The 17,193-nt window shown below is 45.5% G+C and overlaps 1 protein-coding gene across 9 annotated transcripts in view; it reads right to left on the bottom strand.

The window, feature by feature from the left end:
- The window catches only part of PTPRU (protein tyrosine phosphatase receptor type U), a 368,985-nt gene that overhangs the window by 59,273 nt on the left and 292,519 nt on the right, over positions 1-17,193 (bottom strand). For 5 of the 9 annotated variants that reach the window (XM_077932039.1, XM_077932040.1, XM_077932043.1 and 2 more), the window contains 4 exons: positions 12,197-12,387; positions 8,777-8,849; positions 4,449-4,525; positions 2,447-2,464 (listed from right to left, as the gene is read on the bottom strand). In XM_077932039.1, the coding sequence (XP_077788165.1) occupies positions 2,447-2,464; positions 4,449-4,525; positions 8,777-8,849; positions 12,197-12,387 (359 nt within the window). The remainder of the gene's footprint in view (positions 1-2,446; positions 2,465-4,448; positions 4,526-8,776; positions 8,850-12,196; positions 12,388-17,193) is intronic. The other 4 variants (XM_077932041.1, XM_077932042.1, XM_077932045.1 and 1 more) reach the window with 1 other exon arrangement.

Here is a 17,193-nt window from a genome sequence, read left to right as displayed (position 1 = left end):
AGTGGGTGTTTCTTGATCTTCTTCCAGCAAAGAAGCTCTTTGACGCCTAGTCTCCGCCTGCTTTCCCTGCACAGAAGCCTTCTGCGCAGGGAGGGTGTGGGCATCGGAGGACCCGTGCTCTCCCCGCTGGTCCCCGGCGAGGAGTCTTGGAGCCACCTCGCCGATTCCCCCATCTGCCCCCCTTCTCCACTGGTGCTATGCTGATTTCCTTCCCCAGAAGATGTGCTGCTTCTCTCCCTCCCGGGACGCTCTCCGGAATCCCTCTGGAGCCCTCCCTCTCCCTCTGGCTCCGATGGCAGTTCCCTGACACACACATACCAAAGCCCCAACAAACTTCCAAAGTTGGTTAGAGGATGTCCAGATGGATCCTCAGCCAGGGTCCCTCTGAAAGCAAAGCCACTCAACCTAAATATCCACTAAAGCCCTTCCACAGTGCCTACATCCTGCCCTACAGTTTCCTGCCCAGATCCTGCATGCTTTGGACCAAGACCACGTTCAAAGCACACATTTAAAGTACTATGATGCCACTGAGGGCAAATACAGATCTCTCACTGTCCTCACTCCAAATGGGCAGTGAGATGCTGTTGCTAAGGCAACAAGGATGCATTTCTTCTTCAAGAAAAGGTCATGCCATCTGGGGCATGTAAGTTTAGAAACAAGGCTAGTAAGGCAGAGCAAGATACATGGCATGGTATTGGGGGTGATGTGGAGAAAGTGGACAGAGAGTGATCTTTTTCTCCCTCTTTTGTACTACTGGAACCCAGGGCTATCGAAGAAAGCGGAGTGTTTGGAGGATTCAGGACAGACAAAAGAAAGCACTTCTTCCCACAGAGTACAGCTAAACTCAGGAACTCACTACCATAACAGGTAGTGATGGTGACCAACTTGGATGGCTTTAACAGAGGATTATACCAATTTGTGAAGGGTAAATCTATCAATGACTATAAGCAATGATAGCTATGTTCTATCTCCAGTGTAGGAGTCAATCTGCCTCTGGGTGTCAGTGGCTGGGAAAGTGTGCTGTTGTGTTCATGCCCTGTTTGCAGGCTTCACATGGGCGTCTGGAAGGTCTGAAGGGGGGATTCTAAACACATTCAGCTGAACACATTGATAGTTCTCCTTGCCACCTGGAACCCTGATAAGGCACAGTTCCTGATCAATGGAAGGCATGCGCAGGACCACAGGAAGCCACCTTATTCTAAGCCAGACCACTGGTCCAGCTAGTTTAGCACCATCTACACTGACTGGCAGAGGCTCTCCAGGGTGTCAGCTAGGGTTCTCTCCCAGCCCTACCTGGAGATGCCAGGTATGGAACTTAGGACCTTTGGCATGCAAAGCAGATGTTCTACCTGAGCTACAGCTATTCCCTAACACACAGAGAGGATTATACACATGTTAGCCTGAACATGCTTAGATCCTCATTCAGACCTTCCCGCTCAAAATGGGGTGGTCTGAAGTGGAGCTTGCATGTGTGAACCCAACTACCCCTCACTTCAATCCAGTTGTCTGAACATAACTGGTCTCCCCCCCCCCCTACCCCTGGCACCATCATACAGTGCACACAAGGCCAAACGTAGGAGACTGGGATTCAGCCTGAGCATGGGTCACCTTGAGGGTAACAGCAGACTACAAGTGCTTCCCAGTACACGAAGGCAGCCTTGATTAATATCCACAAGCTGCAAGGAACTGAGAGCAGCACAAGAGCTCTGTTTGCAGCCTTGCTGTTCACAGAAGTCATGTGGTCCTGAGTAATGATTGTGAACACCTGCATTCATCCAAGCCACTTACTGCACGCATTAGTAACTCCTAATGGGGGAGCAGTGGCCCAAAGAACAGAGAAAGATGTAACAGCGCCAGTAACCAATAACACAGCATGTTGGCTTGAAAGCTAAACATGAGGCTCCCTGTGTGGCCACCTACGCTCTCATTTTGCATTTTATATGTGAAGTCATCAGTTCTGCAAAGGACCTAATATACACCCATGTTCAATCATCTAACCAGAAGGGGATGTTCTCCAGCCTGGAAAAGCTCCCTCCCTGCAAATATTCTCTGGATGCTTGCAGTTCAAGCATGAGCCCTCAGCAAGCATTGATTAAGTTCACATCATCTGTGCCACCATGCAACCCATTATAACACATGTGACAGTCCTTCAGATATTTGAAGACGGTGTGAGTTAAAGTAGGTGGAGGGAAGCTTTGGTCCTGTAGATGTTGCTGAATGACAACTCCCATCAGTCCCAGCAAGTGGCCAGGGATGATGGGAGTTGTTGTTAGGCAACATCTGGGGGAGAGGAAAAGGTTCCACACAGCTGAAGTAGAGGGAACCACTACTTCACATGTGGTTCACATGTGCCCCCAACCACATTCTCCACCCCTGGATAAATATTTAAGGGACTCCTAAATGGAAGAAAGATGAAATAGAGGAGAGGGACTCGACATATACTTACTTCTCGGTTTATCCGAATCTTAGCAAGCCCAATCGGACACAGGTTCAAGAGAAAAAGAGATCAGAGACAGACAGATTAGTGAGACACAATCTGAGGAAGACCAGACTGTTTAGTAGAGGGAGTACATTAGACAGCAACATAGATGAGCAGAGAAGGAGGAGCAGCAAAGGAGACTGGGATTGGATCTGGTTTCTTTTGCCTCACTTAAACAATCTAGACAGCCATGAACAGTCTAGAGCTGAAATAAAGATTCACAAATATTAGAAATTTGACAGAAATTCCCCATTGGTTGGTTTGCCAAATTTTGAATCTGAAATTCAAATTTCAATTTTGAATGTGGCATTTGAGATTTGAGTGTTTTCAACATTCTGGCATCTTTTGATTTAGGCAGGTGTCCAAAAATTAGATAAGCCATCAATTGTCAAATGTGGTAGATGTCATTGCTTGTCAGCTATCAAATACCATCATATATTAACTACCAAAGTAAAATATCAAGTCAAATATCCAATACTGAAACCAAATGTGACTCAATGTCAGCTATAGGTATCATAAACTACTGGCAAGTCTTCAACTATTCAGTGCATGTTTGATGTCAAAATTTGCAGAAGAAAACTTCTGAGATGTTTTGGAAGGAAATTAGTTTCAGCTCTAGGACAGATAGTTTCAGAGCCTTTACACTTGTGGAGGGATTTAGAGATCACTTATAATATTATATTGTCCCTATTCTGTTTTTCAAATCATGTGTTAGTGGATGGCCATAATATGGACATAGACTGTATTTGTAACAGTTCAGGCACGAGCCTCCAGCAAGCAATTGATGAAATTCATATTGCCACCATGCAGACCATTGTAATACATGCTAAATAAAAGTTTTAGTTGCTCATAGTTGCTCTGTATTGTGGGGTATCTAGGTTGTGTGCCAGTGGAACAGAGGAGGGAGACCATTGCTGGCATTTTTCCTCATCACGGGAGCCTGACTGGACGGCTGGGGAACCCTCCAGAGCAGATTTAGTAGGGAGTATGGAGGTAGCAGTAGGGTGAAATCATTAAAAATTACCTCCCTCCCTCATTCTGTTGGTGGGCTTCTTCTATCAGTGGACAGACAGCATTATATTTCACGTATTGTGTGTATCTTCACTTTATAGTTTTACAGTTATTGACTCATCACACACAATCTTGCATTTATTTCAATGTACATCTTCACACCATTTATTCACAGTTGGGGGGACAAATGGATTTCTCTTGTTCTGTTCCTTTATTGTTCCATGAATTTGGTCTGTGCTGCATTCGAGTTTGTCTTAATGTTGGTTTAATTGGGGTAATTTCTAAATTCGATTCTGGTATTGGAGCATGTGCTGTTTATTATAGCTTACAGTTCACTTGGGTCACTGGCATCTATATTTGGACTGTCTCAGAAAATTTACTCCTTCTTTCTTTTCCTGGAAGAACTTGAATAATTTTTAGGAAACATGCCCATCTCTAGACATAACATGGATTGTTAAAGGATGGGAAATTTATGTTTGCCCTTATTTGGTATGTGTTGGTGGGAGGGAATACAACTCCCATCATCCCTGACCATTGGCCATAGTCACTGAGGCTGATGGGAGCTGTAGTGTAACAACATCTGGAGAGATACAGGCTCCCCATTCTTGAAGGAGAGTGCATATGGTCCTTCACATATATCTAACCCTATCCTGATCTACTTCTGTACCATCATGTTCCATTCTTGGAGCAAAAGGGAAAGGTAGCATTTTCCTCAGGAATCAAAGAGCATTCTTAAAGACAGCAGGGGCAGATGTAATATCAGGCTGCGTGAAGTGTGGAGCACCTAAGGGTGCATGTGTGAGAGAGACACAGGGAAAACATGGAAGACAAAGAGAATTCTAGATCACACAGCCAAGAAGGTTTCTATGAGACAAAAAACTCAAGACTCTGAGATTTTGCTGAAGAGAAGGTTGTTGGTAAGGCGATGGAAACAGGCCAGGGGTGCTGATGTACTTACATCAATGTAGTTGGCGTTGATATAGTCTGAGTTGGGGTCCCCAAGAAGTGGGTGGAGCTTAACTCGATGCCGATCATCTGGAAACAAAATCAGATAGGACTCTCAGTCCAGGACAGGCAGAATAGCCACTGAGTGACCATAATCTTTTGACTCCCCATTTCGTAAGTTCAAGGTGCTTTTCCTTTTAAATTTCCAGTCACTTACTGGAAAGTGGCTACATCAGACTCCAACAGTGCAACTCAAACTCAGGCTACAAGCCCTAGTGTCATTCTACTAGGACTCTGAAACCTGGGTGTACAGCACAGAGAGTTCCTGCCTGATGTACATTACAACTGAGTTCCTGCAGTCTTGAACAATCACATGATTTTTCCTACGGTGACCCACAATTGCAATTTGCCTTGGTGCTAATTGAGCTCTGCTCGTCAGGCACAGAACTCCAGAAAAGATGTCCTTCTCTTCTAACCTGTAGCCATTGTTGCGCTCCTCCACATCTCAGCCTGCCTGTGGGGTTTGGCCAGAATCCACAAGCTTCACATTCCTTTGCTCTTTTCTTTTTAAATCCGAGGCCTTTTGGCTCCCTAGCCACACAGAACAATGTCAAAAGCTTTACTGATTGAATTCTCCAGTCTCTATGCAAAAGCCACAATAGGTACCTGAGAAGTTCCTCAAGGTTTGCCACAATGTAGCTGAGATCAAGGCTTTGCTTTAAGGTAGATTTAAAGAACAGGCATACCAGGGCTGCAATGCTTAAACAATTGATCAAGCAATGAAAAATCTACTGTGCTTTTTAAAAGCCTTCTCCAATTAATCAGGCAGCAGTTTTTTTCTATTTAAAAAAAACCACACAAAAAACCTGCATTATTATTTTAAGGGATGTACTTGCAAATTTGGGGGCAGCAGATGCCCTTTCGAAGCAGCATTTCCTTTCTCCTATCTCTCGCAAAGGAGGGAATGCTTCTTCTGACATAAAAAAGTGGGATCTAAAAGAAGATATTGCAGTAGCAGTCAGTGGGGTGCTGCAGGTGAGGTGGTGATGCTCACCTGCTTTCCAATGCCCAGAGTCGCTGCTCGTTACTGAGAAGAGGAGGCAGTAGGGAGTGCAGTGTAGGCACAGTGGCAGGAGTGCTGGATTGGCTCACTGCTGAGCTTGCCCCCATGCCAAGCTCCTTGCCCCCTTGCTCCTCTCCCTCTCGGCAACTCGAATGGATGCTTTGTGTTGGGAAGCCAGGTGAGCAATGCCACCCCACCCACCTCATGCCACCAACCAGGGCTGTCTTAAGCATATGCGGCACTGGGATGCAAAGATCCACCCGGCGGGACCCCCCCCCCCAAGGTTGCCTAGTCCCATGAGCACAGGAGGGCGGAGCCGGCCGGCCGCCTCAGTGTCTCACTGGCTTGGTTGCCCCCGAACTCACGCCCGCAGCAGAAGAACCCACTGTGGCGCTCCGACCAATGGGCAGGCTCTTCCCCGGATTCAACTCTCGGGTCCTGAACTCTCAGCCTGCCACCCCTGAGAGCCCAGCGCCCAGGTGCCCCACACCCCTAGCACCTATGGGTAAGATGGCCCTGCCACCAACTTCTGCTGGAGGTTGCAATGCATGGTGCTCCTGTTCAGAAATCCAGCCACTCTATTCCATTGCCAGCCCCCTTCACTATACTTTTTCATCCTCTTCCTCAAGCATTCTTTACACGCTGAACCCATTAGAACTCTTTGTGCTGCTTTTGAGGCCCCTCTTTGGTTTCACCACCAGATTTCCAGACTTTTGCAAACCTTAAGTGTTTCCCCAAGCCCGGTGATACCTTAGGGGTGGGAGGTGCCATTTTGACGCTACAAACAGCAGCACTCACAGTCTGAACATTGGGAATAGAGGAAATGCATCTATTCAAGATGCATGAATACTTCATCTAAAAATGAAGAATGCCTTATATTTGTAAAATCAAATAAAAATGATTTTTTAAAAAAATAAAAACAAAGAATGCATTTCCCCCTTCAAAATGGCTGTTCTATATTCATATCACTATTTATTCTGATTGAATTTATGCATTCATTTGTTAATCAATTCACTGATCAACTGGCAGCCTCAGTTCTTACACCTCCAGCCAGCTACACTGATCCTGAATAAATCTCTCATCTCTACATTAACAAACTCTGCAAAATTAATGCATTTGACTGTAAAATCATGGTTACCTGAGATATGGTGGATCAGATGTTACCTAGAGTACTAGTCTCAGACCTGAGACTCACCTTTAACCCACATATGCATTCTGGGGACCCACTTATTAACTTTACCTTCTATTCGTATGATGGTAGCGCTGCTGTTGTGATTCACCTTAGATCAGGCCATGATGTAGTTTTGGGTCATGACCCACCAGCAGAAGACCAGTGACCCAGAACACATGTCACCACCCAAAGAAGACATCTGCTGCATACCAACTGACACCATGATGGTAGAAGAGTTGAGGAAAGAGCAACATTAGGATGAGACAGACAGCTTTGCTCCATGCAGGGCAGAAAGATGGAACTGCCTCAGTGCAGAGTGCAGTCAATGGGCAGCTTACTTCCCAGAGCTTCTTATGCAGAACCTTCCCAGTGATCAGGTCCAGCCCAAAACATTTGGGCACCCGAGGCAGACCGCAAAATGGCACCCTCCCTCTCTGCCAAGGAAGAAGGGGTCAGTGAAGATCTGCATCAGGAACCATGGGATAATAAAGATCTACATCAGGTCTGCTGCCCCTGTGGATTCTGCCGCCTGAGGCAGTCACCTCACCTTGCTTCATAGGTGGGTTGGCCCTGCCTGACACTTGATTGTGACGTTTGGTTGGGGAATGGGGTGGAATCTGAGTTTGGCTCCCACTAAGCTGTTTTGAACAATTAGCTCTCGTTTTTGTCATCATGTTCACATGAAATTTCAATTTGCAAAACGCAGAGAACGGGAGGCTATAATTAGAAGCGGTAAAAATAGTTGGCTAGGATGGTGTTGCAGAGGCAAACCAGTCTTTAGTGGAGTTATTTTACAGCACAGATTCCAAGTGAATTGCAGCTTCCCCCTCTGTTCTGTGGAGGGGGATGTCCCCGGTTACTCATTCAACTCTTTCCAAAACTCTCCCGACCACCAAACTCTACATTCTCCGACGGACAGACAGACACACCATGCAACCATGTGTCGGACTTCTTGAACAGTTGACAAGTATTTGAAATGTTGCAGTGGAATGCTATCACACTCAGGTGTGAGGTTTAAGGGGGGAAAAGCCCTTTGATGTAGCCTCTTCTCCATTGATGGGCCCAGCTGACTCACTCAGTGGTGGCAGCAAACAACAATGGGCAGTTTGAGCACATCCTAAACAACACTACACTAGGAACATTTTGCCAATGCTGACCCACAGAGCACACCAGGTGTAACTGTTAGAATATAAACCCTGGCACCAGTTTACCTGTGAGATCACCTAACCCTATATATGCCTAGTTGACTGCTTTGATCTGCAGAACTGGCAAGCGTCATGGGTGCCACAAAATCCCTGCTCTGCCTTTGTAGGAAATACGGTAGATCTTTTAGCATGACAGCACGTACACTTTGGAACCCCCTGGCTACATGGACCAATGGCTCAGTATGAAGCAGCCTCCTTTGTTCCTCACAGCCTGTATTTGGTACAGAATCAAATGGGTGGCCCATGCTACCATATTATTCCACACTAACTGAAACTTCATCTCTACGGTTACTTCCCCCTGCACAACAGCCCTGTCTGAGGTTAGGCTGCACTGAGAGAGACTAACTAGCCAAAGGTTCCTGGCTGAATGTGAACCTGAATCCTAGACTCATGGGTCCTAGTTTGGCACTCTAACCGCTATGCAACACTGCTCTCAATAAATAAATGCTACCCGAGCACCTGCACTTATTCCCTTCAGAGTTTTGAGGTCACGTCACGCTCCCAGCCCTCTCCTCCTGCCAGGCAGAATTTTATCCGGCTGCAACCGACTTTCCAGCCCACAAAGCCTCCCCTAGCAACTTGCGTGACATATTTAATTCCAGGCAAAGGAATGACACGTCTCAAACTAAATGGAATCCTCCCGAGGTGCAAAGATCTGAAGTCTGCAGGCTATAATGAAGTGGTTGCATTTGCAAAACTGAACCCAGATTGGAGCAAAATGCAACCTCTGCTGTGCATTTGACAGTCCTCAGGTGCCTGCAAACCACAACCCAAATGCATACTTTCCAGACGCTGGAGAGTTTTGGGGCGTTCAAACATCCGAAATGAAAGAAAGAGATTGATTTTTCCCTTCTTTGTGGATTTTTTTTTTTAAAGAAAGAACTTTTGTCTCTGACACTCACAGGTTGGCATGTGATCCTGTCTCCCTTTGGTCTTGTCTTTCTTCTTTGAAGCATCCCAGCCTTCAAAGAAACTCTAGGAGGAACAGAAGTCTATTATCTGCATAAAGAATACTTGGGGAACAAGCACACATAATTCCCTTTGACAGCACAGATACCGGAAGCTCCCCTAGGGGTGGGCTCTACCATACAGCATCAAGACCCACTGCCTAGGTGAGCTGCTCACAGTGGCTTCCCCAATGAATGACCAGGGCAGAAGGAGGGGCACATATCTTTTGGGAATATTAAGATGATCTGCATTAAAATATTAGATGACCCACATTTTTTTATAAAAACAAACAAACATGCACACAGAGGGTCAAGAAAGCTGAATCCATATTGTGGCCAACCACAGAGCAGTCAAGTACAGTGGTACCTCGGGTTAAGTACTTAATTCGTTCCAGAGGTTCGTACTTAACCTGAAACTGTTCTTAACCTGAAGCACCACTTTAGCTAATGGGGCCTCCTGCTGCCGCCGCACCGCCGGAGTACGATTTCTGTTCTCATCCTGATGCAAAGTTCTTAACCTGAAGCACTATTTCTGGGTCAGTGGAGTCTGTAACCTGAAGCGTATGTAACCTGAGGTACCACTGTACAGCATCTGAAGCAGAGGTGAGTAATGTGTGGCAGCACTCAGTCTAATTTCACAGAATTATAAGAGTTGGGAGGGGACCTGAGGGTCATCTAGTCCAACCCCCTGCAATGCATGTGGCCCTAAAATTAATTTCTGCATAAATGGCAAGAGGGATCTCTATCCCAACTCCAGTTACCTGCATGTTGGGGAAGGGAGAAATAAAGGGGTGGAGAGAAGCAGAGAAAGAAGTGGTCCCATCCTCTCTTGGCTTTGGCTCCGTCCACAGTTGGAACATGGACCCCAACAGATTACCTTTGAAGAAATGCGGCCCTCAGCAGGGGGAAAAATGCCTCTGGGCATCTGATCTCAGTTGGTTAGAGTATGGCGCTGATAATGCCAACGTTGCAGGTCCGATCCCCATATGGGACAACTGCATATTCCTGATTGCAGGGGGTTGGACTAGATGACCACCAGGGCCCATCCAACTCTACAATGCTATGATTCTATGACTGGCCACTGTGAGAACATGACAATGGATAGATGTGCCTTTGGGCTGATTCAGGAGGCTAGCAAGGCTTTCCTCTTGCAGTGTCTCTGCCCATTTGGGAAAGCTGTATGCAATCCTTAAAGGGCCCATAACTGGTTCAATAGTTGCATGCTCCAGGATGGTGGCAAAACAGGAGAATCTACAGGGGAGTCACCCACAGATCTCAGAATCAAGGGTGAGTCACATCCTCAGAAACCACCCTCTTGACCATTGGGCCCACTCTTGGTCTTGTCTGCTCAATCTGCCAGAGCCTAATTCACCAAGGGTTTGAGATGAAGACAGAGAGAGAGAGAGAGAGAGAGAGAGAGAGAGAGAGAGAGAGAGAGATTCTTTTTTTTTAATACAGGTGCTAGGAAAACTGCAGATGGCAAGTACCTTCTAAGATGGTACTGGCCCTCTGATTGGCCATTGTGGAAGCATAAAGCTGGCCTAGATAGGTATTTGGGTCTGATCCTTAGGAAGATCTACATTTTCAAAAGCCAAGACCCTATGGACCGCACATTTCAGGACCAGAACTGCTAGCTTCCAAACTGCATCCCTTAGGTAGCAGCAGCAGCCATTGTGTCAAGAGGATGCTACATTTACAAACCCTCGAACTGAAGTTTTTACTTTGCTGCCTTAATTGCGAGTTTAATGTCTGCACTGCGCTGATTATGCGGCATTTATTACTTTATTACTTTTAATTGGCTTAGTGTATAGTTTATTGTTGTTTTGTTTTGCTTTAAATTACATTGTAAACCACCCTGGAATAAATATTTTGAAGGGGCAATATATATATATATATATATATATATATATATATATATATATGCAGGTTTTGGTGTCCTCGGGTGTCTTCCCGTGTAAAAGTTGGGGTGTCTAGGCGACGTTTCGACGAGGTCTCACTCGTCATCTTCATTCTGAAGATGGCAAGAAGTGAGACTGAAGATGACGAGTGAGACCTCGTCGAAACGTCGCCTAGACACCCCAACTTTTACACGGGAAGACACCCGAGGACACCAAAACCTGCATTCCTGTACCCGTGAAAATCTACGAAAGCATATATATATATATATATATATATACACACACACACACACACACACACACAAACATATATAGAGATCGAGATTAAGATAGATAGATAGACAGACACACAGATATAGATATATCACTGGTAGGGTGGAAATATATTTTCATCAATGTCTATTTTCATTAAAGGGATTCCCCAAGGGGGCACTTTTAAAGTGGATTCATTCCACTACATCTGTATTCTCCCTCCCTGCAGAAATGACTCATTCCCTCCCGTCCCCCGCCCCCCAGATTATGGAAACTTCTGTTTCCCATGCTTCTTTATTTCCTGTTATTACACAGAGCTACTGTGTGTGTGTGTGTGTGTGTGTGTGTGTGTGTGTGCGCACACACACACACGCACACGCACACACACACACACTTGCAAGCCTCTTGTGAGCACGTGAAATAACAGCAGCCCCGCTGCTATGAGCAAAGAAGAGAAAGTGGAAGAAAATGATATGTTGCCTTGCTTGTTCCTAATATCCAAGTGCCTTTCAAATGACTGGTTTGGAACATATACAACAGCTTTTCAAGGTGCCCTAATTATTGTGACTAGCTCAGGTTTGTCAAATTCATAATATTGGAGAGGAGCGAGTGTCTCAGACATCCGAAACAATTGAACACGAGACAGTAATATTTTTTGGCAGAGAGAATGGAGGGACCTTCAATAGGCATGTCCCACGGGAAACATAAACCATATTGTTCTGACAGTGTCGCAAAACAGAGGGGCTGCACATGTTCCATTTTGATATGGCATAAGAGGTGATGTTGTGGTTTAGGGACACAGTGTCCTTTCAGAAAAGAAGAAGAAGAAAGAAGCCGGGAGACAGAAACTCCCCTTGAATTCCCCAGGCTAAGCCAGCATCTTGGTTACCGTGCCATAGCAACACAGGAATTCCAGAGATCTAGACTCTAGAGCTCAGTTTGGGTGTTCCAATCTCCCTGCCCATCACCCCCCACCTTATTAGAACGGCATAAGGGAGAGTGGGGACCAGTGTGCTAGTCCCCAACCTCCTCACTGCCCTCTGTGAACTGTAGGCAAATATCTGGATCAGAGAGGAGTGGGTTATTCTACCCATGTGCAGAATTCTGGAGGGTCAGGGTTCAAAACAGGGATGTTTCTCTCACTTTCTCATTTTCAAGTTCAGTGGGCTTCACATATCACTATCAGGGATTATGAATTTGGTAGAGCCTGGGGCCAAATTCTCACCTCATACTCTTGTTTGAAGCCATAGCCTTCTGCTGTCTTCATCTGGTTGATGTGCTGGAGAAGATCAGCCACTCGGACGGCAGGATGGAGCTGCCCGGTGTGATAGGGGGAGCCTTTGCGCCCACACTGCCGTCGAGGGGAACCCCCTAACAAGCTGCTGGACTCATTGACAACACTGCTGCGTTGGTCACCTGGGAATGATAAGACAAGGTGTGACAGAGAGGCGGGAATCCAGAGAATCCAGAGAACAACAGGAACCAACACAAGTCCCTCTATAAAGCTATGCAGGTCTGGGTACAGTCAGTGCTGAATGACAACTCCCATCAGCTCTAGCCAGCATGGCCAATGGCAAGGGATGATAGGGGTTGTCATTCAACAGTGTCTGGAGGGCTGCAGGTCCACACAGTTGAGCTAAATAGTATAATATTTCTACTGCATTCAGTTTTTTTGCCACAGACTGCTATGACCCCACCCACCTACCCTGGGCAGTAGCTCACACTCCAACTTAGACAAGGGCACAGCCAGATCTTAAAAGCCAGTGGCAAAGATCACAGAAGAGCTGGTCTCCACATTGGTTCTGAGCCAGAGCATTTCCATGTTCCCCTGAGCAGGTATCCCTATAGACTGCGGTTCCCAAAGAAGCAACCATCTTCCCCACTGGTACTCCCTGCTCCTCGCCGCTGGATCACTGATGCAAACAACAAGCTAGGAAATAAATTGGGGAAATGAGTTGGAGTGCTAGATAATAATTTAAGCTACTTAGTCTCCAGGGAAAACAAAAACAAAGGTGAGGCTTGAGTGTGATAGCACAGACTGACAACACAAAGGTTTCATTGGGGACTGCAGAACTTGGAGCAAGTTGCTTGTGTGGGGCTGTCCAAGGTCCTGAAAATCTGACTGTACTTGGTCAATTGCACCACATTCAGATGACCTGCTATGCCCCTAAGGTTCTTTTCTGGGTCTGCAAAATTCAGAAAAGTTCAAATTTTGAAGGACAACCAAGTTCCTATCTTGTTTCAGATAATGTGAATTTGGTAGGTTCACCTTTCAATGCGAACTGAATTGAATCCCCCCCCCCATCCCCACTTGGTGAATTCCACACACACATACAAGCTTATTTTATTTTAACTTGAAACAATGCTGTTAAGGGAAGGACAGGGGGAGTTGTGCTTTATGATTTTCTACAAGGCGCAGCCAATCGGTACTCTGCACAGCCAAACAGGGAGTTGGGATTGAAACAAATTCATGATTGTCGCAAGAGACAGCTAATCAGAACTCTGCACAGCCGGCTTCTACTGGAAAGAGGAAGGGAGACCTGGTTGCTCGTGAGCATGGTTCAGCTTGGACGTTGGTTCAACTATATTAAAAACTGATGGCTTTAAACCAGTGCTGTTCTGCTGGTGGTGCACATGCCACTGGATAGGTTTTGAAAAGTACTGCTTTAAAGCATGTGAGGACCAAACAACCCTGAATAAATGCTGCTTGCCCAAAGCTGGAAATACGATAAAGTCCCTACCAGAGTGGACTGGCAGATTAAATTAGTGGACTATGCAGAGAAGGCAAGAGTGACTGGGAAAATCAAATCAGGAGGATCAAAACTTCAACAAATTATGAGAGAAATTTATACTATATTTGACAGACCACTATAAACACTTGAACTCTTTGGCAGGTCTTAAATAACTCTTGTAATGTTACAGAGACTTTCGATACAATGGAGGACTAGAAAATTAGGAGGATTTATAGTATGTAGTTGAAAAGGTTAATTAAGGAACCCATGGAGGGGAGGAGGGAAGTCTAGAGATTTGGAAGAATCTTGTGTAATTTTTATAATTTGTGATTTTGTGTGTGAATGAATTTGTAAAATCAAATAAAAATCATTAAAAAAGAAACAACCCTGAATATACTCCAGCCATTTTGTCTCTTTTCTCCAGTGATCGGTTCAAAATAACTTATACAAATGTTTGTGTTGGTAAAATATCATTTTTTAAAAGTGGGTTGTTTTTTTTGAAAAATAGAAAATTAATGGAGATGTTCACAAATGCAATTTCTTCTCTGGGATCAAGTACTGATCTCTCTGGTAATGGCAGTAATATGATGCTACTGACGTCAATGAGGTCCACTCATCTTGAGTGGAATTAACTCAACATCTCTCTCAACAAGGTAGACCAGGGCTTTTAAACCAATTATACAGCAAAGGGACCTCCCTAGGGATAAAGCTCTCCCTAGGCCACACAAAGACCCTTCCTGGTTCTGTATTCACATTCATTAACCCAAATTAGAATTAGAGAAGGGCAAACTGCCTTCAGCAGTATTCAGAAACAACACGGGAATTATGAGTAGAATTGGAAAACACTGAAAAAAGGGGGGATATTTGCTGAGAGTTCTAAATGTGCAGTTATTGCACATGTGTAGGTGCTTTCCAGTATGCATATATAGCTCAGCAGCAAGATAAGGCACTGTTGTAAACAAGGCAGGGCTTCCCAACTCCAAAATGGTAAGGCTGAGGGTGTTTACACTTACATTGTGCATGCCCTCTTCTTGAAGTATATGTGATTATTTTATTTATTTAAACTATTTACATACTGCTTAACAACCATTGTATTTATGCAGTTTACAAAATATACAATACAAATAAAAATCTGTTAAAACTCTGAAATCAGACTTCAGTCAAAATGTTGGTGGGAATAATAAAAAAGGGGTATTTAGTAGACACCAGAAACTCAGTAGGGAGCTTCCAGTTGTCTGTCCTCAATTGAAAGAAAGTTCTGTATAATTGGCCCCACAGTACTAAATGCATAGCTCCTGGTGGATACAAATCTTTGGTCATTAGGCTTTATTTGAACATGAGCCATAGGCCATTTTGAGAGAGGCAGGCGATGTCGTCATAAAATATGGTATGTATTGTGTACTTTTGTATTCAGAATCCCCCCAAAATCATAAATCCATATTTGGAGCCTGATATTTTTAATCTTCAGTGGCATCACTGTTTAGAATCCTTGTTTCCTCTATTTTCCCCTGGAAATTCACTCTCATTTAAAGTTGGGCAGGGTAGTTAAGCAATGTTCAAGACAGCTAATGTGCACTAAGTAATTCTGGGAATGCATCTTAATGTTGCTAAATTCTCTTGATACTTGCACACCTCCTGTATCCTGAAGTTCTCTTCATCTCACTTAGTGCCTCTCTCTCTCTCTCTCTCTCTCTCTCCCTCCCTCTCTCCCTCTCTCCCTTTCAGAGCATTATCCTCAAGTCGCAACTCCCCTGCATGGCAGAGTTCTTGAAGTAGTTGCCCTAACAACATTTCATCATAATAATCCTTTTGGGCTCAATCCTACAGCTCCAGCATCTATTCATCTTCTGGGCAAATGTCACCACATAGCCTCCCTCCTTGCCCTTTTGCTTGCGGTTTCCAGAAGGCAACATGTGCATTTGGTAATTAAAAGCCCACAGAGATGTATCGGGCAAGCATGTAAAGGAAATTGTACGAGAGTGATGTGCACAAGGGGGCTCAGATAGCATGCAGAAACCATTACCGCAACAACAGAAGCCGTGGCAAATGTCTTATTCCCCGGGAAAATTAGCCTTTCCCGATCTCTGGGAAATGAGCCATTCAGAGCTTCCCTGGGGTAGGAACACAGCGTTATGCATGTATCTTATCTTGCACGTGCTTTCCCAGGCAAACAAATAAATAAATCATGGGCTTTAAACAAACCTAGTTAGGAGTAGTTGTTCACTGCTGATTAAAATGCCACAAGCTCCATTTTGAGGGGGAGCAAGGCTGGACAGGGTGTTTTGGGGTTGAAATCCTATACAACATTTACCTGGGAAGGAGCCCCACTGAACTAAATGAGATTTGCTTCTGAGTGGACACATATAATAGAGGTGGAGAAGCTCTGGCCCCCAGAGAGTGCTGGAGTACATCTCCCATCTTCTCTTACCATTGGTCATGGTGGTTGGGGCTGGCAGGAATTGGAGTGGAACAACATCTGGAGGGCCACAGGTCCCCCACCACTGGCATAAAGGCCTGTGCTACTGCTGGGCACCTTTTCTTGAGTGGCTCCATTTCTCTCCTGCTACTGCTGTCACTGCTGATTTTCTTGGCCTCCAGGGCAGTGGTGGGAAAGACACAGCTCTCCTAATATTGTTGGACTCCAACTCCCATCAGTCCCACCCAAGATGGCCAATGGTCAGGAATGATGGGAGTTGTACTCCAGCAGAAATTGGAGGACACAGCCTCCCCATCCTTGCTCTAGGCCCAGTCTGAATGGCCACTCAGAGTAAGGACTTCTTCAGGCCAAATCATTGCTTGTTCTTTCAAATGGGAACAGATGCCAGCCTTCTACAAAGCCCCCAGACAGACTGTGGGCAAATGATCGCCTTGGTGTCACCGTGTGCCAAATCTTCATTGCTGCCTTAAAGTCACAACACCAGATTTAGGATGGTGAAGGTGCTGAACCTAGGGGGAATGGCTTCAACTGGTCAGCTAAACCAGGTGAGGGCAGCTGATGGGTCTCAAACCCTCGGCGAGTTTGGGACTTCCTCTGCAAGCAAAGACAGGCACTTGCAGATTGAGCGGATGAGACCAACATTGGGTCCAATCGCCCAGAAGGCGGTTTCTGCACATGCTGAAGAGGGAAGTGAGCGGCAGTTGGGGTTCATCAACCTGAGAAGGGAGCCCATCTAGGAGAAGGAAAACTCTGGTCCTAAATCTCTGCTGCCTTGTGGGATATATTCAGGCGGAAAAAGGAGGGAAAACCCAGCAAAAATCCAGAGTGGAGTCCCTAAGATGGTTGGATGGTGCCTTTTACACTTCCTTCCGGCAACTCCAGCAGCCAAGCTGGTGCCAAACATCTTGCTCTGCTTTCCCTTGGACCACATCAATGAGGTTAAGAGGGGGATCTTGTCATCTGGGTAGCCCAGGACCTCCATATACATTGCCCTGGCTTGAGCCCGGGGAAGATTGTTTCAGTCCTGCTAATGGGGACTTCACCCTGGCATTC

The sequence above is a fragment of the Podarcis muralis genome, chromosome 7 (assembly GCF_964188315.1).
Source record: "Podarcis muralis chromosome 7, rPodMur119.hap1.1, whole genome shotgun sequence".
NCBI classification, from domain to species: domain Eukaryota; kingdom Metazoa; phylum Chordata; class Lepidosauria; order Squamata; family Lacertidae; genus Podarcis; species Podarcis muralis.
Note: the sequence above shows the minus strand (reverse complement) of the source record. Positions and strands in the feature narration are given on the sequence as shown.